Source organism: Martes martes (genome assembly GCF_963455335.1).
Source record: "Martes martes genome assembly, chromosome: 12".
Classification (NCBI taxonomy): Eukaryota; Metazoa; Chordata; class Mammalia; order Carnivora; family Mustelidae; genus Martes; species Martes martes.
This window is the reverse complement of record NC_137900.1, coordinates 92,596,395-92,621,485: the sequence shown is the minus strand read 5'-3', so window position 1 is coordinate 92,621,485 and position 25,091 is coordinate 92,596,395. Positions and strand designations below refer to the sequence as shown.

General features: G+C 55.3%; 1 protein-coding gene across 1 annotated transcript in view; it reads left to right on the top strand.

Moving 5' to 3' along the window:
• The window catches only part of AK8 (adenylate kinase 8), a gene marked incomplete at both ends in the record, with an annotated part of 115,214 nt that overhangs the window by 10,439 nt on the left and 79,684 nt on the right, over positions 1-25,091 (top strand). The window contains 2 exons of the mRNA XM_080820250.1: positions 5,883-5,951; positions 24,587-24,668. Of these exons, the coding sequence (XP_080676376.1) occupies positions 5,883-5,951; positions 24,587-24,668 (151 nt within the window). The remainder of the gene's footprint in view (positions 1-5,882; positions 5,952-24,586; positions 24,669-25,091) is intronic.

Genomic DNA, 25,091 nt, shown 5'->3' with positions numbered 1-25,091 from the left:
AGGGCAATGGAGCTCCCCGGGGTCTCTTGTTTCAGGGCAGTAATCCCATTCACGAGGGCCCCACTCTTATGACTGAATCACCTCCCCAAGTCCCCCCAGCCCAATACTGTCACCTCGAGGCCCCCCTGCTCCCTGGCTCTGGCTTGCAGGAATTGGTGTGCTTATGGGCAGGGGGACGGACACCGGCATTTGGGGGTGGAAACATGGTTTTAGAAAGAAAGCGGTTATCTCATTTTGAGATAGCTTTTCAGGGTAGGGGAGGCAAGTTTATTTCTAGGAGAAAGATGCTTTTATCCAATTTATCAAATTCAACAGAAGAGAGGATTTTAAAGAAATTCCTCCTGGGTTTCATTACGCTAATTATTGGCATATTTCAGACCACATCGACGTGCTTTCAAGGGTGTCTGGTTGGGGTTCCGTGGTTCAGAAGCACGGGGGAGGGAAGATGAAAGCAAGGCCATCAGGACTGATCAAGGAGTAAAAAGCCCTGAAGAGCCAGCACGGGTGTGCGTCGGGCAGCTGCGCGGGGCCTGGCCGCAGGTGGCCGTCGCCAGGCATGGCCTCTCCTTAAGGGCCGTCTTTAAGTCACCTGCGGATCTGGAGCCTTTTACAGGTCTCTTTGTAGGTAGTGAAAATACCTTCAAATCCCTCCTCTTTGGTTCATCTCGGATCTGCCCTCCTACTCGGAATTCTTTCGTGTTGCTGGTATTAACCAGGACCTCCTCGTTTCAGGCATTTCCAGACGGTTCCCCCTCTGGAAATACTTCCGCATCCCCTCCTGTGTGCCGTGTGCTCTCCTGCAGTGCCGAGGGAGACCCGAAGATGAACTCCTCCTCCTGGTCCCTGGGAACCCCAGGGGAGGAGGGGTGTGCCCAGGCTAAGGGGCCTGGAAGCCTTGTGCTGTCGGCGGCTTGGCTGATTGCGTCACTCCCCACCGAAGCGTTCTCCAACCAGTGACTGACTCGTAGGCCCGGGCTCGCAGCCGGGAGAGTGGATGGGCTCCGTGGGGCCTGAGCCACAGTCGTGCTGGGAAAAGCCTTCTTAGCCTAACTGCAGGGTTCGTGCAAAGAGCCCAATTAGGCAAAGGGCCACCAAACCATGCAGGCAGGGAGGGATTGGACCAGCTTTTTTGTTTTTAACTATTTATTGTAAAATATTATGGCGTGACTCAGAGGCAGTGAGAAAGGCCTTAGAACCCTCATGGGCCCGTCGCCGGCTTCAGGCAGCATGGGCTCCCAGCCATCCCGTTCCCCATGTTGCCCCACACCCCCTGCCCCCGGGTTGTGAGAGCAAACCCAAACGGCATTGCATTTCATCCGGAGTGGTTTCAGTCTCTATCTGCTGGGACCTCGGTGCACAGTGACCAGACCACATGTAAAAATGGAGCTCTGGGGCACCCAGGTGGCTCAGTCAGTTAAGCGTCTGCCTTTGGCTCAGGTCATGATCCCAGAGTCCTGGGTCGTGTTGGGCTCCCTGCTCAGCGGGAAGCCTGCTTCTCCCTCTCCCTCTGCCTGCTACTCCCCCTGCTTGTGTGCTCACTCGCTCTCTCCCTCTGTCAAATAAATAAGTAAAATCTTAAAAAAAAGAAAAGAAAAGAAAGAAAGCAAACTCACCAGTCTTTCTTTAGTATCTGGTCAGGGTTAGACTCTCCCTGAGCGGACCGCTTTCTCGTGGTCGTCCAGCCCCTCGTGCCCTCTGCCCGGCCCCAGGGCACTCTGGGTGCGCACACGTCCCTCAGCGGGTGCTTCTCGTCTCCTCTCCACCTCGAACAAGGCCACCTCTGCTCTCAGTTTATCCTGTTTTGTCACGTCCTTCTCCCTCAGCTGCCCACTCTGGCCCGTTCCCTAAGCCTGCCCTCATCGCCCGAAGGAGCCCGGGGCCCAGAAGTGAAGCAGGCACCGGCGGGTGCTGAGCCTGCACTTGTCCGAGCCTGAGAGTCGGCGTCTCCTTAGACTCTGGCCCGGGCTTCCGGAAGCCTAACCTGGCCCGGGACCCAGTGGAGTTTGGGAAAACTGAGTCCTGTGGGTTTCTAATGACACAGGACATGGTAGGAAGAAGAGGGTTATGTCTCTGCCACAGAAGCTGGGCGTGGTTGCTCTGGGATGTTTTAATCGCTGAGGAACGTTCTTACTGAATCCCGGCAGGCGGACAGCCGCTCGACAAACTGCCTGGTCCAGGAGTTCCGTCCTTGTGGCACACGAGCCTCTCCTGGGCCCTGCTGGACTCGACTGGTCTGAATCCTGACCTGTGGGGCGCGAGTTTCAGACGCTCCCCAGGGAATTCTAACATGGCCGTGGGCCCCCACACGCCCCTCCCCTCTCTCGGTGTGGTTGTCACTCTTACAGGACAGTTGTCACCCAGTCAGGGTTTCCTGGGCATGTAGCTGTCGTATTAGGCCACCACAGCCTGTTTGTTGAATGAATCGGTGACGCAGGCTCTGAGGGCCGGTCAGACGGGAAGGAGCCAGAGCTGGGTTCTTCCCAGCTGCGGTGTCGTTTACTCCTTTCAGTCCCGCTGACAAAGTTAAGATCCGGTGGAGCCCGGTGCAGCCATGGCCCGGCTGCCAGGGCTGATGTTTCCTTTAACACCCAAAGAAGAGAATGTGTGCCGTCTGGCCCTGCCTCCGTCTACACCCGGCGATGGAGGGCTCTCCAATGCCGCTGAGGATTTCTGGGATCGCCCCAGTCCGTCTGCTCCCGCCATGCCCTCTCCAGCCTCGCTGCTCCGTGTCCCGGAGGCCACGCTGAGACAAAGCGCGTGGTGCTGGAACCCTCCGCTCTCTCGTGTCCCCCATCTGTCACTCCAGGTGGCGGTGCAAACGGGCCTTGCGGAAGGTTCCAGGTAGTGGAGGTGCTGCCTGCGGCCCGTGAGAGGGCACGTAAGTCCGAGGGCCATTCTCTCTGTGAAGTCCGTTGGCCTTTGCCACTGGAGGGTCTCTTCCGGCTCGTGTCATCCCAGCGAGGAAGCCCAGATGTGAGAAGTGAAGGGAGGTGCCCGAAGGGGCAGAGCCGGGGTTCCACCTGCCACCACACGTGGCCGCCTAGGCACGGCAGCAAACCAGCACGTCACTCCGTGGGGGGCACCTCTGAGGTCGGCTGATCGGTGGGCTTTGGGAGCTGGACCGAGAGGAAAGGTCCAAGCCGAGCCCATGCAGCCAACTCTGCCCGTGAGGAGAAGAAAGCAGGGAGACGAGAGGCTGGAGCCCTGTGTCTGATCTGGGCCTGCTGTGTGACCAGCGGGGGTGTCACAGGGCTTTGCCGGTTTGTCCCCGATTCTCCCTACAACACCGGGCCTTGGGGGTCTGGGGTGGGAGAGCACGGCAGAGCTCTGGGAGGAGGGAGCCCGATTCCTACAAAGACAGTTTGGCAGGACTCTGAGAGGCGCCCCCTGGAAGCCCGTCGCTGATGTGACACATCAAAGCTGGCACTGAGACAGCGCCAAGGCAGGGAGCGGCGGGGGGTACCCAGGAGGGGCTGTGCTCAAAGTCATGGGCCTGTCCCCTGCTGGGCAGGCCCCAGCAGTGCTGTGCCCCGCCTGGACCTGTCTCCTTTCAACCCGTGTTCTTTGGCTGGCTGGCACCTCCCCCACCCCCGTCTCCCCCTCCCCACCACCCCTGCCCATCCCAGTACCTGTTTGCTGCCTTCTGAACGGGTGCCGCAGGGACAGGAGACTAATCTCAAAGGGAAGCTGGCTCTGCCTGGGGTCATCGGGGGACATGAGGGGACAGGAAAGGGCTGCTCCCTGTTGACCCCCTTCCCTCGCCAGCTGGGGTAAGTTCCCCAGGAGCGCTGGGTGGGGGGGGGCAGAAAGGCACCCTCCCCAGCAACCTCTCCCGTGTGGGGGAGGGCTCTTGGGTATTTGAGTTCGCTTTTAAGACAGTGGTTCTCCGCGTGTGGTTCCCAGACCAGCAGCCTCAGCGTCCCTACCTCGAGGGTCCAGGAGGATCCGAGCGCACCAGAGCTGAACCCCTTTGGGGACAGTTCCCCCACTGCCTGCGCCAGCACCCTGTTCCCTCTCTCTGAATTGCTCTGTGGGGGAGCCAACCTATGCCCGCTCGCTGAAGCAGGGTAAACATCCACGGTTAGAAGTGGTTGGGCACCGTCTACTCCCGACACCCTCACTGCCGGGACACAACGTGAAGTGTGGGCACATACTGGCACGTGTACCCTTTCTAAGCCAGCCTGGGCAGCGTACAGCCTGTTGGAGAGGCTCTGGTGTCCCCGTTCTCTGTTTCTCTAGGTGCTCTGACGGTACTCCAGGCAGACATGACAGCATTCCCGAGGCGGGATCTGGTCTCCAAACCCTCACAGTTGCTGACTCTAGAATGAAGGACCTAGGCTTTTCTCCAGTGTCACTAAAATGTCACCATTAGCCCTAAGGATACTTTGGGAAATGCCCCCCCCAACCCCCTGCCAGGCCTACATGGTCCCACTCTGGGGTTCCCCAGCTTGCAAAAAGGAACATAAGGTAGATTTCTCGCCACCCGAGCTGGGCACCTCTGTGTGAACCCAGTGCACACCCTAGGACCCTCCCTGGCAGGAGACCCTCCCCTCCTGGGGGCCAGTCAGCCCTGACATAGCTCGGGATGTGCTGTCCAGGGCTGGCCTGGGAGTCTGCTTTGAGCGAGCACTGGGGTGTTTGTGAGGAAGCACCAACTTTTAGTGATCTTAGGTCAAGGGGACACGAGGGAGTGGGTTTTCCAGGCATCAGCTCCGGGGCATTCGAAGTTTTGTTAGAAACATCAGACTTGGTTGTGAAAATTGGGATGCTGATTCTGGCCAGAGAAAGTTCAGAAGAGAGACAGAAGGTCAACCATCCTTAACTTCCTCCCTGCACCACCCCCCACACCTGCCTCTGCGGGGCCTCGGGAGAGCACAGTGCTGAAGAGGCAGGGCTCTGGCTTCCCTGCTTGGGTTTAAGTTCGGCCTCTGCCCCTCCCTGGTTGGGAGTGGGCTTCACCTCTCTGAGACTCACCTTCTCTATCTGTGAAAAGGGAGTACAGGTTGTCCAGAGTTATAAACATCGAATAATGTGGCTGGGCACAGTGCCCAGCACAAAGGGAATTAATACTATTTATTGAATGTATTCAGGAACATGACGTTTCGTTAACTCATCAGCTGGCAAGGGCATCCTCTTTCCTCGGCACTGACTTGAGGCTGGGGCAGAGGTGTGCTGGTCAACATTTACCAACCAGCTCTCTGGGGAAAACAGCTCGTCTTTGCAGCATTCACCCATCTCCAGGGTATAAATACTCCCCCACGGCTGATTTCAAGCTACCACCATGAGGTCTCTGAGCAGAGTTGGGAAGAGATGAGCACCACACCCCCCCCACCCCCGCACACTGTCTGGGGTACAAAGATAGTAAGACTCGGTCCCTTTCTTCCAGGAGTTTTGAGACTTCCTGGGGAATTGGACAAGTGAGCAGACCCCTGGAAGGCCTTGTGGCTGGAGTAGTAGCGGAACTCACTGTTAAGGATTATGGCGGCTCCTGGCCTAGCCTGGGGAGGGTCAGGGAGGACTGCCTGCAGGTGGTGGCTCTTGGGCCAAGGCTCTGAGGGAGCCTAGAGTCACTCAGGTGGGGTGGGGGGAGCATCTGAGTGGAGACACAGGTTAAGCAAGAGTGGAGGTCGGTGTGTACTTGTGGTGGGGAGCTGTCAAAGGGGTGGTTGGTGGAGAATGAGGCTCAGGGTAGGGGTGGGACCTACAAGGTGGGCCCGGGCTTTCTAGAGGCCACTGAACATCAGCCAGGGACTGGGGAAAGTTCGTGTCAATGCAGCCAGTTCCGCGGTGCTCAGCTGAGCCCCCTGGCCTACCAATTACGTGTCCTTTTTGGCTCAGTATACGAGTTAGGACCCTCATTCTGCACGTTGTCTTTCCTTTAGAAGCTGTCCAGCACACTGCTCGTCAGTCTGATTCAGGAACGCCTGAAGGAGGAGGACTGCGTCAGGCGGGTAAGAAACCCCGTGTGCGGCGGCTCAGGGGCTCCCAGAGAGAGGGGCTCCGTCACCAGATAAAGGGAGAGTGAAGGGCGTGGGGTCTGGTCCCAGCACAGAACTTGCAGAAGAGGAGAGAACAGACAAACTGAATCTCAGTGACATTGTCTGTGGGCGTGGATTTCGCCTTGGACGGAGCTGAACAACCAGCCGGGGAAGTCTTTACTGCCCTCGTGCTTGAAGGGGCTTGTCCCCGGGTTCAGAGCTCTACACCCCCAGCTTGCCGTCCTCACACCTCACAGGGTCCCGCCTCCTTCCGGCCTGCGTGGGTCTGACGGCAGGGAGGTCACCCAGACCCCCACCCAGGCAGTCCTCGGGAACTGTTCTCGGTTCGCACAGTTAGTCCCCGTTTGTCCGACACGCGTTCCTTCGGATTTATTCTTTTGGGGGTTTGTTGAGTTCCTTCGATTTATAAGTTTACATTTTCCTCCAAACTTGGGCAGTTTTTGGCCATTATTTTCTCAAATAGTTTCTGTGCCGTTCTTTCCCCTGTCTCCTGAGGCTCCAGGGCCATGAGCGCCCGCTCTGTGGTTCCCTCCGCGGTCGCCGGGCCCCGTTCTCTGTTTGTCTCCCCTCTGCCATGGATCAGGATCATTGCACGGAAGCAGCTTGAGGCTCACTGAGGCCTTCCTTTCCCGTCTACGTTCTCCTGTCGGGCCCATCCAGGGAGCTTTTAGTTTGGGTCGTCGTTTCTCAGTTTCCAGAATTCCATTTGGTTCTCACTGTCTTCTGTTTCTGAGACTGTCTATTTGCCTGTGCATTTACTTGTTTGAGCTCCATTGTTATCATTGGATCTTAATACAGATACTTCACTGGGGGCACCTGGTGCCTCTGTCAGTTGAGCATCCAAGTCTTGATCTCAGCTCAGGTCTTGCTCTCAGGGTCATGAGTTCGAGTCCCACATTGGGCTCCACACCGGGCGTGGAGCCTGCTTAAGAAACAAAAACAAAACAAAACTGGCTGCCTCTGAGTTGGTCTTTTCCCACATGAGCTGAGATTTTCCCAAATGTCCTTGTGCTACATGATTTTGTAAACTGGACATTTTTCATATTGTTGTGAGGTTCCGGGTCTTGTTTAAATTCTGTGGTGGATGTTGGTATTGTCTTCGCAGACCACTGACTCACTGGGGCTCGGGCTGCAAGTTGCAGCCACCTGCTCTGTGTTGTGGTTCCCCTCCCGCTTCTGTCTTCGAAGCCTTTGCAGGTTCTGTGCAGGGATCAGCAGCTCTGCGCTGTGTGCGCCGCTCAGCGGGGCCCAGGCGGCGGTCTGCACTCTGCTTCGTCTCTTGGTGTCTTTAGAAAGCTGTCTGGGGTCACACCCTTGCACGCACAACCTGGGGGGAGCCCGCGAGTCCATAAACAGTTTCATCTGGTTGCTTGCATGAGCTGCTCTCTCTGCCATTTCCATGCAAACTTCCAGTTCCATGGTTCTCCTCTTTTTGGTCCTCTGGCCAGAAAGCTGGGACTTGATTTCCGGCTCTGTCACAGGCTTCCTGCGATGGCGGCCACGTGGCAGGAGAACCGCAACACAAGGAGAGGAGAAATGAATGGGGCTTTGCTCCTGGTCCCCTCAGACCTGCAGGCACCTGCGGGCGCCCTGTGTCGTGGCCGCTGCAGCACAGTGGCCGGAAGGCTGGGGTACGAGAAAGCGGAGGAGAAAAACTCGCGGAGATCTCCCCCACCATCTGACTGTCAGGAATGCCCTCTCCTGCTGCGCAAGCCGGACGTGGCTCTCTTGGTCCTCACCTGTCACCCACCGTCGGACCAGGCCGGGGTGCTGGCTTGGTGGTATTTTGAATCCCGGTCTTCTTTCCGAATTCACCTACTACTGTATACTTTCCTGGTTCCTCGCGGGACTGCCCCGTGCCTGCAGTCCCTGAATGAGAGCTGCGCTCGGTGGGAGTGAGGGGGTGAGCTCTCTCTGCAGGCCTCTTCCTGCCCAGAACCACAGCTCGTGCGCTTGCGTTATTCTCATATTCACCCAAGTGTCCGCACACACACTCTCCCTCTCTCTCTTGCTTGAAATTCTTCGAGAGGCCCAAACTGGGGAAGATCCCCTCGCATCTTTCTGGAGTGCTAGGGAACAAGGAGCCGTTCTGGCAGGCTTTGTCCGCGCCGTCCTCAGCACCGTGAGTCTAAATCACGGGAGAGCCACGGAGCAGCTGCGGCCTGGGTCTCAAAGTCTGGTCGAGACGGTGTGTCTTCCTTCGACTGCGGGATGTGCCCAGTGAGCCGATGGTCTCCCACCGCCCGGCACAGGCCAGTGCCCAAAGGGCCTCGGCCATTCTAAATCGGGGATGTGCAAAGTTCTCTGTCAAGGCCAGATAGTAACAGTCCTGGGCTCTGCAGGCCATGCGGCCTCGTGTTGTAGCTGCTCAGCTCCGCTGTAACTTGAAAGCAGCCGTCACAGTGCGTAGATGAACGGGTGCACTTTGTTCTGGTAAAACTTTGTTTACTCGAATGGGCAGCAGGCCGGGCTAGGCCCAGGAGCCACAGATCCCTCCCCCTGTTCTAAGTGACAGTTCCACGATGACAGTTCCACGCGATCATGCAAACTTCTGCCCTTTCTCTTCAGTTCTGAATAAAAAACCGACTCCCCCCTTGCTCACCGTGGACCCCCACCCCACACTCTCACCCCAGGCTCCCTGTCCCCTGTCCCACCTGATCTAGCCTGTCCTCTGGGATGGGGGCAGTGAGGTTCAGGGGTCACATGGCCCCAGTGAGCCAGGAGGAACTAAGGCCCAACAGGAGGAAAGGGAGGCGGCAGGGCTCAGGCTCCATGTCCAGCCCGGAAAGGGGGATGCCCTCATTCCTCCAGATCCAACTCCCACTCGCACCCCCAGCCCCTTGGGTTAGATCTCAACAGAGGCCGGCCTCCACGTCTCCTTCCCAATAGGCCTGGGGCAGCCCTCCCTCGACCCTGTCCCTGTCCAGGAGCCAACCTGCTGCTCTCTGTCTAGGATCTCCCTCCCACCCCACCCCCGGTGAAATAAATCCTCCTACCCGCACCCCACCACCGCCACCACAAACACATACACAAAGCCAGCTTCTACCCTCCAGCAGTGTTAGAAGGAAGACCACTGAGCCACAGGCTCATTTTAAATCTTGTTACCTGCTCCCAAGCCTGTGTGGGACACCCTCCCAGATGGTCCTCTGCCTCAGCCCCCCACGAGCAAGGTGGTCCCTTGGCCTTGAGTACCATCTACAGTTGGAGATGACCTTGCATGACCAAAGCAGGCCCAGCTGTGAGAAGGGCCATGAGGGCCACTAACCAGGCCTGGAGAGCCAGGTTGTTCCAGAAGCCTCCAGAGATGGGGCTGGTGGTCTGTGGAGCGACTGCCTTAGGCGGAGGGGATGACAGGCAGAATGAGGCTCGGGCCCCTTCCGTACTCAGCTCAACCAACCTCTGGCCAACTCTTCTTAAAACTGACCCATCAATCGACCACGCTTTTGAAGGTTTCCTCTCTTTTATCTGGGAGATGCGGAAACAATCCCTTGTCAGGAATGAAGGGGGAGGCGAGAGCCCCCTAAGCGACGGGAACCGGGCCGACGCTCTCCCGTACAAAACGCTCTATGCGTTAATCCATAATCGATTATGAGTTTGCCAAGTCAGATTAAACTCTTGCACCACAGCTCGCCAGGCCGGAAGCATTCGGGTCTGCTTCTCTTCTCCTCACTAAGCTGCTTCTCCACTGTTCAGAGCAGCGCTGGTCCCATTTGGCCAAATACCAGGTGTTACTCCTTTGGTATGAGCGTACCCAAGTCACCCAGACCTGCACGTGCCACCAGGTTGGGGGCTACGTTTAAAAGCAGAACACCTGCCGGGTTCAGTCAGTGGAGCATGTGACTTTTGATCTCAGGGTCCTGAGTTTGAGCCCCATGTTGGGTGTAGAGATTACTTAAAAATAAAATCTTAAAAAAAGGAAAAAGAAAAAAAAAGGCAGAACCACAGGGACACAGCCCTCCTCGCATGTGAGGCAAATTCAGTACGCTGGGAGTTCCTGGAACCAGGACCATCCTGGTTCAGAGCCGTCGGCCGTGGCTCTGAACACAGTAGCTCTCCAGTTCCCGCCCCAGGGGTCTCGCCCGCCCTGAAGATCGTGGGCTCCTTACCAGCCGCAGCCATACCCCGGCCACGTTGCTGTCCCAGTTGGGGTGGCTTCGTGCTCCGTCTCAGTGTCACCAAAGGTGGCAGGGTCTCCCCACGCTTAGTTCAGATTTCCTTTCAAGATGCTTATGACACCAAACCACCTCGTGATCCAGGAGCTCGAGCCGGAACGGCCGTGTCCTGGCTGTTCTGCTCACAGGCCAAGCGTTGGCCTTCCCTGGCCGCCGCGGCGCAGGAGAGGCGCAGGGCCGCAGCCCAGATGACCGCAGGGACAAGAAAGGTGACAGATCCAGCAGGCAGGTGGGGGACCCAGCTCTCGACTCAGAACCTCGCTTGGCTTCGGGCCACGCATTACCCATCCTCCCGTGACCGAACCTTAGACAGACAGAACGGTGTTATTTCGTGTAAGCGATTTTCATAAATGACCGCATGTTTCTGGTGCAGAAACGTTCAACCTGAAGTTCAGAGGCGTGGACGCGTGCAGTTGGGTCATTGGTGCCTCTCACAGGGGAGAGAAACTGCCCGGAACTCGTGCCTCAGAGATCCAGGCACTGGATCCACACACAGGATCCATCTGGACTGGGCTGGTTTGGTCATGGAATTTCTGAAAATCTCTGTGAGTCACCAAATCCTGGTTTCTGGGGTAAAGATGGTGGTTCTCTCTGTGATTTCAGCGAGACCTCCCAAACTTGCCTTTGGTGACCTAGAATAGTTTCTGAAACATGCATTTACTGACTATAAACCTTCCTGAACTTACCTAAAAGTTTGGCACTCGGCTGTTTGGACAGTGTCCCTGTGGTGTGACCAGTGTGAGACCAGGCAGCCCCGGTCCTTGCCGGCAGCTACCACCACCATCGACATGGTGATAATATTATTAGTGTCATGAGTTAGTTATGTTGTAAGTGATATTGTTATTGGTTGTATTGTACTGTATGACTCTATTGTTCCTTATAATTAGTACTCCTGGTTGATTTAATTCTATTTGTTTAGTATGTATAATGAGATTAGTGAGCATCATCATTACTCTGCCGATGATGGTGGTTAGATGTCTGGTCTCCAAGGACTCGGGGCACCTGGTCTGGCTCCTTGCTCACTGCACCACACTGCAGGGCTCAGGGCCCTCAGCCTCGAGGCTGCCGTCGTCCTCCCCTCGATGGTGACCACTGGTGGGTGTGTAGGGCTAAGGGCCGCATCCGTGACCTCATTCATCTTGACCCCAGCCCACTGGAGCAGGCACTGCCCTCACATCATTGAGGGGTGCAGAATCTAAGACTTGCGGAGCTGGCGTGTCCTGCTCGAGGTCCCTCAGCGAGTCCCAGAACAGAAAGGCAAACACGGAGTCGTGATTTGGCCACTCTGTTCTTGTCTCACCGGCGCACAGGGACCCTCCAGGGAGGGCTTCGCTCCAAGAGGCCTCAGGTCTCCCATCCGCAGAAGGACAAGCTTGGCTTTGAGCTTTGAAGCCCCTTCTGGCCTCACATTCTGATTCTGATCCCGTCCAAGCCATTGTTACCTGCGGAGCAGAGAAGGACCTCCTTTAATTTGTTTGAAAATTTCTTCTGAGCTTCAAGGGGCATCCGGTACCTTTTTCATCTCTTCCCGGTGGAGACAGGATTTCAAGAGCAAGAGGTGAGGCTCCTAATTATGTGCTTTGGTTGTTTGGAAACAAAACAAACCCTCATCCAAAATAAACAGGCTTTCTTGCTTTTAGGGAGAAAAATGACACATATGCATATTCATTTATATGGTAATTATTATTATTTAGCTACACAGGGACTAGAATTGGTAATTTGGAGCACAAAAAGGAAGCAGGGAATAGCGTTCAGGGAAAAGTAATACAATCATAACCCATCAGGATTCTGTAGTTAATGTTGGGGGTTTTTTCTTCTCTTTTCCTTTTTTTTTTTTGGTCTAATGCAATCACTTTGAAGAGTTTGTTTGAAGTGACCACCAAATGCGTTAGAGAAAGAGAAATTAGCACTTTGTATTGGAACGATGAAAAGGAGGTGGGCTCTACCTGCTGGGGACCCGTGGCCTTTCTTTTAGGGACCGCCAAGGCCTTGACATCTGAGAGCTCTTTAGACCGTGTCTGTAAGGGCAGAGGGAAGCTAAGAAACAAGGCAGTGGGCTCAGGAAATTGGAGAGGAAAAAGCTCTAATACTGGAGAGATGCTGGGTCTTACTTCTCCAGGGTTTGGATCACGGAGGTCGCGTTCCTTCTTTGGCACTAATCCGTCCTCGAAGCTACCCTGCTTTCTTCCTGGCCCCTTCTCCATACCGCTGCCGTGGGGATTGCTCAACATAAAATGAACGAATTTATTTCTTGCCTGCAATACCTTCGTATGGTTCAGAATTCAAAAGGAGCCCAGGTCCCCCAACTCCTGCCCCCCGAGCCACGCGCTCCCTTCCTGGAGCCGACTAATGTTGACACCCCCTTGAAAGCAACCCCCCTCGGAGAGATGTTTGTATTCGAGGCCTACCGAAGTGGTTGTCTTTTTAAAACAAACGTTATGGTGTCTTCTGCTGCCGAGAACCTTCGCTGTTTCCCACCCTGCCTGGCTGCCCAGCGTCGTCCCTCTGTCCCGTCATGCCTGCTGCCTTCCACACCTCCGCCAGCTTCACCCGCACACTGAGGGGAGGGACTCCCAGTGGTCTCCCTGCCCTGGCGTCCACACCTCATGTAACCCTCTCCCCTTGAGTGGGAGCAGGACCCACAGAAGAGGACAGAGGTGAGGACGGGTCATTCCTGCAATGACGTTCCATGACCTAGGACTCGGAGTGGGCTGGAGAGGGGGTCTCCTCACTGGCATGACGAGTAAGCTGCCACGTCGGAGAGGCCCACGTGGGCAGCCTCTAGCCAGTGGGAAACCAGAGCACAGGAGGGAGTTCTGCCCCAGCCTGAATGAGCTCAGAAGCAGATTCCTCCTCGGTCCAGCCTCTGGATGAGAACACAGCCCAGCTGTCTCCTGGATTGCTGCCCTCCGAGACCCCAGCAGAGAACCCGGCTGAGCAGCACTCAGAGTCCCCCTCCACAGAAACTGAGACGATGAACGTGCTAGTTAAGGCACCAAGACTGTGCGTTTGTTACGCAGCAATAGAAACCTGGGTCACGCATGCTCTTCTCACTGCCTGAGCCCCCCACCCCGCAGCAGGGCGGCTGCTGCTCATTCCTCAGTCTCCAGATAGAGTCACTCCCTCAGGGAGGCCCCCCAAGCTCGCCGAGCACCAGGGAGCCTGGTGCCCTGTTACAGGCCTTCACGGCCTCCTCTTGCTCTCCTGCTCCTGCAGACCCGCACAGGCACGGTGTGGGGGCAGGGGCCCCGTCCGTCCCCATCAGCGCAGAGCCCCAGTGCCTCACGTGGTGCCTGACGCAGACGCCAAGCTCGGGAAACATTTATGACGTTCATGAGTGAGAGAACGCAGTTTGGCTGATTCCCCAGTCTGTACCACCAGGGCAATGCAATCCTATCCTCACTCGCTGTTGGTCCAAGGAGGGGAAGGTGCTTAAAATACATTGTGACCATGCAGTTCAGTCCGAACAGCTAACGATGGCTTCAACAACCGGAACGTGTTTGTCCCAAGGCTTCTCCGGGGAAAATATTTTGATGGTTGCCCTGGTGTGGTTTTATGTAACTCGTGGGGACACCTATTTAAGTGACTTTCCTCAACACATCCCAAAATTGTTTTCCATTATCAGTGCTTTCAAGGATCCCCTTTGGCCTCGGTCCCCTACAGCTTGACAGATTCAACTGCTGTGCCCCAAGAGTAGCACTGTGGCCCCGAAACCCTAGGGTTCAAGGTTTGAGAACCATCTTCCAATTCGATCAAGACGCCCTGTGCCTAGACTACCTGTGTCCTCCTTTGTCTTCTCTTCCACAGACTGGAACAAGGGTCAGCCACCAGGACGCTGGATTTTAAAAACGTTAAATGAAGGGTTATTGTAAAAGCGACTGTGCCTTGTGGAGGAATATCAGTTTTTCTAAAAACATTGTCTTTAGAAGTCATCCTACCTAAAACCTTTTACGGAAGGAGAAACCAAGGCCCAGATGAAAGAAGGGACTTAGCTAAAGTCAGAGGACCTGTGGCCAGGAGAGCAGGGCACAGTAGCCCCTGCCGCACTGAGGTGCTGGGGGGCCCAGCTTCCGCCAGGATCTCTGCGATGTCATGCCAGGCCCTTTGACAAAGGCACATTTGTGTCCCCAGAACCAGACTAAGTTGGAAGGTCATGGGCGGGAAAGTGCCTGGCTAAGAGGAGAAAAGGAATGTTTTGATGTATGGTCGCCTTTGGCCCCCAGCTGTGTGGTGGAGAAGGAAAGCCTTGTACCCAATTACCATGGCTTGTCAGACGGTGGGAGTTTATCATCCCGGAAAAGCCAGAGGCCCCTGCGCACCAGGGGCATGATTTATGGGCTCTGCAGATGGCTTGTGTCTGCCTCTGCTGGCCCGAGCTGTCCCGGGAATGTCTGGGCTCCTGGGCAGCAGCTAGGAAGAAAGCAGAAAGGACCTGGTGGGGAGAGCCCCCCAGGCCTTGGCACGTCTCCTCGTGGAGATCCCTGTGATCGCAGGCGGAGGCTTGCGCTCTGGGGTCCACAGGGCTGCCTTGCTCTCGCTATTTGATGAGATCCTACAGCAAGTGCTCAGCACCGCGCCTGGCTCTGAGGTCCACTTAGGCAGGGTGAAGACACTTTCCCCGTGCAAGGGGGGGCGGGTGAAAACAGGTCACGTATGGGCGGGGGAAGACTGCGCCTTCCCTGGAGTCCACTGGACTTCTCTGGAGTCCAGTGCGCTTCTGGGGCGGTGCGGACCCACCGCCCAGCACGCCGTCAGCATCATTACTCGGGTGAGTTCTGGAACGTCCCCACTACCGCATGCATGAGAATTAGCAGTCTTTTAAATGTTGGGCCGGAGGAAAAGAAATCAATGAAATTTAAAAGCCAGCTGGAGTCCGTCTCTGCTTCTATCCATGCGCCTTGGTTTTTCTTTGATTCTGTGAGCTTCCGCTGGGGATCGCGTTCTACCGCTCTGGAGGGGAGGACTAGCTCAAAAGGTGCAGAGCACGAGGCCGAGCAGAAGTCAAGCACACAGAGCTCGTGCTCCGAGAGGGCTGCTCCGGGCTGTCGGCAGGCATCTCCATTATGAGCGGGGCAGGAACTGGCCCTGTGGGCTCAGCAGGCCGGTGCCCTCCCGAGCTGCGTTCTGTGTCCCCGCGTGGTCTTTCTGCTTCCCAAACTGTGATGCTCGGAGCCCCAGCCAAGGCGACGCTGTGCTCTAATGGACACCAGACGTCAGCATCCTTGTGTCTGTCCCTGCTGCGCCCAAGGGGAGCCTGCAGAACACCATCACGTCTGCGCCTGGGTCACCGCGTTCTAGCCAGCTCTGCCCGGTCCCCAGCAGTTGGTCAGGTCTCCCTAATGCCCCCACCACACGTCCGGAGTGGAAACCGGCACCGGTCCGCCAGGACGTGTGGTTGGCCACATGGGGTATAAACAGGCCTCGGCTTCAGTGAGCTCCAGAAAGATCACCTTGCCCCACGACTTGTCAGGCCTGTGGTCTTGGCGTGGTAGAGGTCAGGAAGAGTGAAAACAAAGGCTGAGCGCTGCGAGCAGAGAGCGGAATCAGCCCATCGAGATGAAGACACAAGTAATGGTTAGCTGGCTCTTAGGAGCACGTGGTATATTCCAGACACTGTACCAGTGTGTGAGGCATTTTCTGACGGGAGCCACACAGCTGTCCCACGAAGGTGTCAACAACTAAGACTTATGGGCACATACTGTGTGCGAGAACCCATTCCAGAAGCCCATCATGTTCAGAACATCCGGCCTCACATCATCTCCCTCCTTGGGCTGAAGAAGGAGTGTCATCGTTGGACGCAAGACTTTGGTGCCCAATGCTGACCTCGCTCCCCGAGTCCCCAGTGGGGGGAAGGTCTGCGGCGGGGGCGCTCGGGTCCTCTGTCTTTCATCTCAGTGTCCTGGAGGCTCCCAGTTACATCGAGGGAGAGGAGGGCATGAGGCGGCACACTTGGGACCGTGGACCCTGAAGTTTCAGATTTACCTGGCAGGCTTCAGAGCCCTTTTCTTTCTCCCTTTCCAGGCACAGATTTATGCTTTCCCGCCCGGAACGCAAGTCAGTATTTACGGCGGGAGCGCCGGCGGGGTGGAGGGGCCCGAGTCCGGCCGCAGAACCGCCCCCGTGTGCTTGATTTCTCCTCCCGCCATCAGGCTGCCATCCATCACCCGCCTTTCGTCCTCTGACGGGAGGAGCGCAGGGTTTCCTTGCCATGTTTCGACACTCACGGGTTTACGGATGTCACGCGCATCCTCCGAGGAGCTCGGTTTTATTGATCAACAGCTCTGCGGAGGCCCGGGCTGCGCGCGCCTCCAGCCCCGACGCCGTCGGGATGGCAGCGCGGCTGAGGGCGGTCTGGTCTCTGCTCCGAAAACTTACGGCAGGCGTCACGGCGAGGCAGGGCTCGGGGTCGGGGGGAGCCGGTGTGTCTCAGGGGTCCCTCCTCAGGGGGTGTTCCTGGCCCCTCGACGGAGGCCGTGGTTGGCCGGTGGGTGTGATGCAGGGCCCAGCTGTGCGCACACGGAGCAGCGGCCCCCGGGGGTCTGCAGGCGGCAGGTGCACGTGACCATCCCTTTCACTGTGGGCACCAGGGAAAGCAAGGGACGGGATGCAGCCCCGAGTTTGATGTCTGAGTAGCTGTAACTTGGGCGCCGGCAGAGAGAGGGCCCTGGTGATGCTGGAAACAGGGCAGGACGGGAGCCACCAGCATCTGGACGTGAAGCAGAGGCCTGCCTCCCGAGAGCCGGAAACGCCAGCCGGAGGGGCAGAGCAGAGGGTGGCCCCTCCTTGTGCCCTCGTTCCTAAGCTCTTCACTCCTTGGTTCCTCGGTGAGCCGGCCACGACGAGCAGTGTGGTGTGGGCCAGAGGCGGGAACTCACGCCGGGCACCCCCACTTCTCCAGCACCCGCGTCCGCCAGACGGGATGCGAGCCCTTCACGTGCATCGTCACATCTAACCCCACCTGCCAGCAAGGGTGGGCGCTCCCAGCTCTGCCTGCCTCGCAGACGGGAAGTAGTCACAGCCCCGCACAGCTGGGAGGTAGGGGGTCCCGGGGTCCCCATCTGGCTCAGTACTGTCAGTCAGTAGGATTTGAAAGACGTGTGGAGAGTCACACGGGTGGTTCTTAGCTGTATTCTGTAACATAGTCACTACCCCGACTTTAATCATTAGCAGACTGCCTCTACCATTAACTGTCCGTCAGGGTGTTGGTCAGGACACAAGCGCAGGTGTCCATTTCTTGGAGTGCCTTTCCTTTGCTGAGACTTGGTGGCATTCGCTCGTGTCAAGACTGGTGAATTCTCATTCTCTGAAGGCAGGATTGGTGCTCTCACGTTTTCTTTGCAACAGTTGGTTAGGTTGGGCTTTTCCTGGAGCAGCAGAAGGGGGTCGAGCCTCTGGAAGCAGAAGATCGAGGACTGAGAGGAGAGGAATTTAGGAAGACCTGAGCAGTGGTCCCGGCCTCCCGGCGTGTCGGGAGTGAATGCCCCTGGGAAAGTGAGCTGAGCTGGGAGAGAGGGAGTAAGAGCGGGAAGGTGCTTTTTCCAGGGAGACCGAAGGACAGAGGGGCCAGCACCCTGTGGCGTGGGGTGGGGGAGCTGGAGGGACGGGGCCTCCTTGTGGAGGTGTGGCCCTGGGTCACTCAGTGCCCTGCCCGCCTTGTGGGACCTGGCCTCACAACTTCATAAAGTCACCCCTCTGTGGATTCAGCTTTTCTAAGTCTTGTGGAAATGCGTACCCTCCCCCCCCATTGCTGGTGGGGGGAGGAAGGAGCGGGTGTGCGTGAAGTTCTGCCTTGGGGCGGGTACTTGACCGTCACACTTGCTGTCCGTGACCTTGTGCAGTCGTTTCAGTGATGTTCTCGTGAGTGGTCTCAGGCACCCACTGTGCGGACGAGGGCACTGAGACCCGGGGCGGGCTCGTTGAGACGACAGAGCTGCAGGGCCAGAGCCAAGATTCGGACTTGGCCACAGCCCCATCTGTGGCCAGTGCGTTCCCTGCCCGGGGCCCAGATGGGCAGTGTGGGGGTCCTAGGTCGAGGGGAGCACTCCAGCTTGCGGGGAGGCAGGAACAAGGACTGGCTGCCTCGGTCTGGGGCTGTGCTGGGCTCAGTGGACTGGCACGGAGAGGGAGGCGTGGGGTCTGAGGAGCCACTTGGGGTCTGTGTGTGGGGGTGACACTGCAGCTTCTGAGAATGAGGCTGGGGCTCTGCCAGCTTTGGTACCGGATCTCGGATGCCCCGCTCCAACTATGCGGTCCGCTTGGGAATCCCCCAGGGAGGGGTGGTTCTAACTGCTGAGCAGAGTTATGTTCCTTGTCAGCGCCTCCCCCAGTGGCTGCCCCTACTGCCATGTGGGGGTCACTCCCTTCTCTTCCCAATTGCAGGGAGCGGGCAGAATCATGCAGGAGAAGCCAGCTGCATGGCTGGGAGTAAGTTATGTTGTGATGTCCGAAGACCGTCAGAGGCAGGCCAGTCCTGTTGATGTCAGTTTTTCCTGCATGATTATTAATAATGTGCTGGTTACTGTTAAAATATCTCTGTTAGACCGTAAATCTTTTTTTTTTAATTAAAATATTTTATTTATTTATTTCACAGACAGAGATTACAAGTAGGCAGAGAGGCAGGCAGAGAGAGGAGGAAGCAGGCTCCCTGCTGAGCAGAGAGCCCGATGCGGGGCTCGATCCCAGGACCCTGGGATCATGACCTGAGACGAAGGCAGAGGCTTTAACCCACTGAGCCACCCAGGCGCCCCTAGGCCGTAAATCTTAACAGTTCCCCCACCCAGAATCACCTGGTCCATGCCTCTTGATTCACAGAGGACATTCGATGCCTTGTACAAGAGGCCAGCTGGGAGAGGAAGTGAGTTAAGACGGACCTGGGGCTGCAGGTGAGGGCTCGCCCCCCCAAGGGCAGACACTGGGACCTGTTCAGTTCGGAAGCACAGTGTCCTGCACGGGGTCTTGGACAAACACTCCCAACGAGTTAATGAATCGATGGGGGAGTGAGTGAATGAACGGATCTTACCCTGCTGTAACGACATGATGACTGTTAACCCATGTGCTGGGCCCTGACCTCTGGCCCGGGCGGCTCTTCCCATTTCCAGAGAAGCAAACTGCCCGTGGCGGGGGCCCTGGGCCGGGCAGTGGCACACAGTCCCGAGCACTCTGGCGCGGGTCCGCTGTAGCCAAGGCCACTCACCAGACTCAGCTCGTTCTAATCTAAACGTGTTCTCCCCAAGTCCTCGGTACTTGGAAAGCTTTCCTGTTCCTTTCTAGGAGGCCAGTTACTCTTCTTTCCAAGAGATCATCTTCCTGCATGAACCCTTTATAGTAAGTTCTCCAAACTTGGGCTGTGCGGCCGGCTTGGCCAGTGGAGCGTACAACTCTTGATCTCGGGGTCATGGGTTCAAGCTCCATGTTGGGTGTAAAGATTACCTAACCATAAAATCTTTAAAAAGGGATGCCTGGTGGCTGTCAGTTGAGCAGCTGACTCTTGGTTCCGGCTCATGTCATGAGCTCCGGGTCATGACATCGAGCCCCACGTCAGGCTCCATGCTCGTTGCGGGGTCTGCTCGAGCTGCCCGCTCTCCCTCTGCCCCTCCCTGCACTCGAGCTCCAGTGTGTGCACACACTCTCTCCGACTCCCTCAAATAAAGAAGTAAATGAAATCTTTTAAAAAAGTCTTTAAAAAAAGTTGTACAAACTTAAAAAGGATTCCTTCTTGCAAGTAAGTAGAGAAAAAACCTAGTTACGCTTTCTCAAGTTTATAATGATAAAACCAACCCCTTCTTTGTTGCCAGACACTATGCTAGTGTTGTGGGTATTTGCTTTGGGTCCTATTGAATTATCCCAACAGCTGTGGCCTAGACTGAGAGCATCACCCCACTTTGCAGATAAGGAGACAAGGGCCATTGTGGGGAGCGGGGGTTGATGTGACTGGTCAGAAGTCACCTGACTGGCGGTGGCACGGGCTGATTCCAAAGCCCCCGCTTTTCACCAGCAGATAATCTGACACCCAGAGGGCAAGTCTCATTTCTGAAGAGGAGGGACACAGACACGTTGTGAAATGTTGGAGAGGAGCGGCTCCATTAATGGGATGAGGTTGGATTATCCGTGTCCTTCATTTCCAACCAGAGCCACCGTGTCTGAACCTGAGAAGGAGATGTGAGCCGAAAAAGTGCAATTATGTCTGCAGGGGGCTACCTTGGTGTCATCCCCACCTTGGAGATGGGGTGGGACTGGTCCATTTGGGGACAGAACCGGGTGGTCTTCAAACTAGGCTTTCCCCTGCAGAGCAGCTCCGGGGGCACCAGCGATATTTAATGTGAATTTGACCTGGGGGGAAAAAATATATATATATAGCTATTTGGGAACATGCACATTTGTGCTGTACCAAATTTTAACACCCTGGAGCTCACTGGGCTTTTAACCTACAGACCGAGGAGAACCGATTGTCCTGGATCTGCGCACTTGCGTGGAGTGCCGCGCTTGTGTCACTGACGAGCGAGAGCAGGACTCGGCACTGCTGGTTCTTGAGGAGTCACTCGTGCACGTTCAGCCTTTTCCGAGCAGGTGCACGGCTGGTAGGCTGTGTTCAGAAGGCCGGGCTGAGCCCAGGGCATGCCTTGTAGGTGCGGAGCCCCGCACAGGAGCACGTTAGGGAATGACCCGTTCTGCTCCATTGGAGAACCTGAGTGTGGTCAGGAACACCAGCAGGTGTTGCCTATTGTTTGTGAAGTTAAACTTTGAAATAAAAATTCTTATCCGTCATCCTTCAGAGGAGCTGGATACGGAAACCATTCTAAGATGATAAGGCGAAGGTGGCCGTGGTTTTGTATAAACCGAAGGAAGTGACACTGGCACAACCTGATGTCAACTTCTGCGTATTTATCAAAATAGTCTCCTTGCTCTCACTGCCTTTACAACACAGCCGTTTGCTAAACTTGACCTTTTCAGGTTCATTTCTTCCTGGCTGGTCCTATGTCTCCTTCTCCCTTCTTGCCTATGCTGGGAAATCACCGAATACTTCGTTAGAAAGAAGACGGGTAGGTGGCAGGTCTACGGGGCGTCTCGTGATGCTTCCCCTGGTTCGGACTTGAGCTGAGTGAATCCGATTTGTCAGGTCCAAATCTTCAGCCTCAGACGGCCCCTCCGGACCGCGAGGAATCCGCAGTCGGCTCCCGGAAGCGTCTGCCGCTGGAGCTGGGAGCCAGCCACGGGGCCTCCCAGGGGAAGCAGCCCACTCTGGTCTTCAGAGGCGAGGGGAGGAGACCGGGGGCCACGCATCAGAGAAGCAGAGTACCCAGAGGGCAAGAGTTTTCGGGCGTGAAGTTGCTAATTGTGCTTTAATAATAGTCAGGAGGGCAGAAGAGGCCAGTGTTCACACGGAGCAGGACAGCCCGCGCCGCGTCGGGCCGCGCTCTGCTGGGCCTCGCCAAGTTCCCTCGGCTGGCTGGCTGCGTTCTTTCCCTTTTTTCATCCGTGACATCTGCTCGGTGCTTGTCCCTCCTGTGATCCCGTACCCCTCGCAGCTGTGCAGACCTCCAGCTTTGCACTGGTGCACGGAGTGCCCCTGAGCATACGGCCTTTTTGATGTGTGATGAAACAGAACCAAGCCACGGGGGTATGGTGAGCGAAGGCATCAGAATATCAATTAACCTGCTCTGAACAAAGCTGCGGCTCCAGAGTGGAGCCGACATTTCACTGGAGTGTCAGGAAGATGGATAATGTATTCTAATTAGGGATTGACGGATACCTCTGCATCCGGCCTCTCCCAGTCGTCAGACCCACGAACCCAACGAGTGGCCCATCACGGCACCGGCCGGGTGCTGTTTACTGATTTATGACTTCCCGCCTTGCCAGAATTTGCAGCCATGAACTTGCTCTCAACCCAAACTGCCGTTCTCTCTTGAAAGTGCCGTCTGTCCTGCAAATGCAGAGTTGCTCAGAACCCCTATAAATGCCGGAGCTCTGGGAAGGAAGGTCTTTTCCAGGCGCTAAGTTGGGTGCTTCCATGTTAAGGACGCCCCAGGACCTAAGCTCCCTGCTGCGGAGGCCTTGGTCACTACCTTCCCAGGAGGACTAACCTGAGCCGAATGGGGCTGAGGGATCTCCGTGGTTGCCTTTCCCACCAAGTGTGGGCTGCGCTAATAGGGCGTGAGTGCTGCCCTAAGGGGTCCCTCCGGGACCTTAGTACCTGGGTGATCAGACCATTCCCCGGAGTCTGAAAGAGCAACCCTGGAGAGCCAGCAGCTTGGGATTCACTTCTGAGCCCCCCACCTTCTTTTTAAAAAATTTCACATCCGCACCTGTATGAGGCACTGGTGAGGCCAGGCTAATTAGGGAGATGTTCCTCATTTTGCTGCGCTTTTCCTATGTAATTGGAAGGCCTGCTTTCTCCAGCGAGAAGTCGGTGAGAGCTGTTCCCCTGAATAGTTCTAAAAGCTCTGGACCACATACCGATATCAGCTGCAGTTTATGGGCGAGATGATAATGATTGCTTCTTAATGCAATATTAAAAGCGGAGGCCTTCCTCGGTGCTGAGTGGAGACTGAGTTCCAACCTTCTTTCAGCTTCAAAAAGGAGCACGGAACAATCCCCAACCCCGGTACCAGAAGCCATCAATGGGCTCCCAGCCCCTCCCTCCAAATAAAGAGAAAATAAGGGGGTCTGAACGTAGCTAAAGTTCAGGAAATTGTGGCCTGGCTCCCAGAGCCGCGCGCGCGGCGTTCTCAGATGTGGTGCCTCCCGGCCCCCGTGGTGGTGTGCGCATCTGTGGGTGTCTGCTCTTTCTAAGAGCGGCAGCCCAGCTCCAGGCTGGCTGTAACAAGGACTTGAGGGAGCAAAAGGCTGTTTAAAAAATTTTTTTTTGCACTTTCGCTTCATTAGCTCTAGAAACCAGGGTTCCATAGGCTGCGTGTTTTCCTGCATAATTTAAGAAATTAATGAAAGCATACCTGATTTTTCCAAAGCTCTTTACTCTGTAAATTTGTTTAGTTTTGGGTTTGTTTTTTAACTGTCAGTGGAGGCCATTGGAACCTAAATATTTTAATATTGAAGAAATGCACGCCCTTTTCTGGTTAGTTCCTTTTTAGGAACTCACGGTGTTCTGTAAATCAGGTGTTGTGGGTTATAAATGACCTTGAATCTAAGTTCACCTCTATAGGTCCATTCTCTGACCTTAAGCAACTAAATTCTCCTAATGATGTGAGGGAGGGGTCTATAGTGGGGATGGGAGGAGGTCCCCTTCTGGGGGCCAGTGTCAGAAACCGCAGCCTCCGGAGTGGCCGCCTGATGCCTCACCGCAGAGGGGAGACTGAAACTGTGGGCTGCTCACTTTAATAATGTATCTGGGCATCAAATCGGAACCATTAAAAAGTGTGTGAGTCACTCTAGACTCCTGGCCTGTGAGAGGATTTTAGAAACTGTTTAACGTGAACCTCGCTGAGGGACATAAAAAAATCAACTCGGAACAATGGGAAAGGAAGGCAGTGAGATTGTGAAAATGTCAATTCTTCATACATGTATATATTTAATGTCATTCCAAAATTCTAGTGGAATTTCTATTTTTGAACCTGCAAAATATTTTTGCTGCTTACTTGGAAGAACACATTTTGAAAATAAGAAAAAAGAAGGAGGAACATATCCTATTAGATATAACAAACACTATAAAACAACATTTTAAATGGCGTGAGCGACGTCTGGGTAGCTCAGTCAGTGGAGCGTGCAACTCTTGATCTCAGGGTTGTGAGTTTGAGCCCCCTATTGGGCATAGAGTCTACTTAAAGACACTTATTTTTTTTAATGGCATGAGGATGATTCTAGAGTCTACAGGCAGGAAGATGCCAGAGCCAGCATGGTGTCAACATTCAGACAGTGACAAAAATGACATTCGGAGGGGAAAAGATAGGCTAAAGCATCAATGATATCCCCTGCTTTGCCGGACAGATTTTCCCCAGGATCATGCTTGACATTGACAAAGATACAGGGAAACAAGTGATCGGAGGTTGGTTCATACACTGGCCAGTAGGTTTTGCAGAGTGACATGGCAGAATGTATCAAAAGTCACAAAAGAAGGTGCCAACTTTTAGAAATCTATTTTCAGGGGGTACCTGGGTGGCCTAATTGGTTAAGCGTCTGACTCTTGATTTCAGCTCAGGTCATGCTCTCAGGGTCACGAGAGTGACCCTGAATCAGGCTCCACGCTCAGTGGGGAGTCTGCCTGGGATTCTCTCTCTCCCTCTCCCTCTGCCCCTCTCCCCTTCTGAAAATTTTAATTTAAAAAATAGAAATCTATTTCTGGGATATTCTGTATGCATCAAGATGTACTTACAGTGGATTTTAAAATGGTGCGAAATAGGAATGAAACTAAACGAGCGACAACGTGGGATAGACGAGCACCTTTCCAAATTCTCTGCCTAGGGTTGGATTCTGGATGGCATCCCTGAAACTCGGGAGCAGGCCCTGATGATCCAGACCCTCGGGATCACCCCCAGACATGTCAGTGAGTAGCCTGCAAAGGGCCCCCCGGTCAGGACTGCAGTGTCCACACCCCATGAGCGAGTATCTGCCTTCTATCTCCTGTGCCCAGTGCCCACACTCAGCCCTGTCCCATCCCAGCAGGAAAGAGGATAACATATTTGAATTTTTCATAAAGCTAAAGGCATTCGAGGATAGCTCTTGGAAGAATGAGGTTTTGTTTTGACCCTGGTGGTTCCTTGTTCTCCAGGAATCCCACATCTGAGAAACTCTCTTTAGGAAATAGTCCAAAATATGGCAAGGGCATTCCACACGAAGATGTGCCTTGGAGCGTTATTACAGTGAAAATTGTTAGGTACATGTTGAAGGGTGGCCTGCCCACTGTCCTGAGACCGTCTCTTCGTGGTTTGGTGCCGAGACCACTCTACAGGACTCCTGGGGCGGGAGA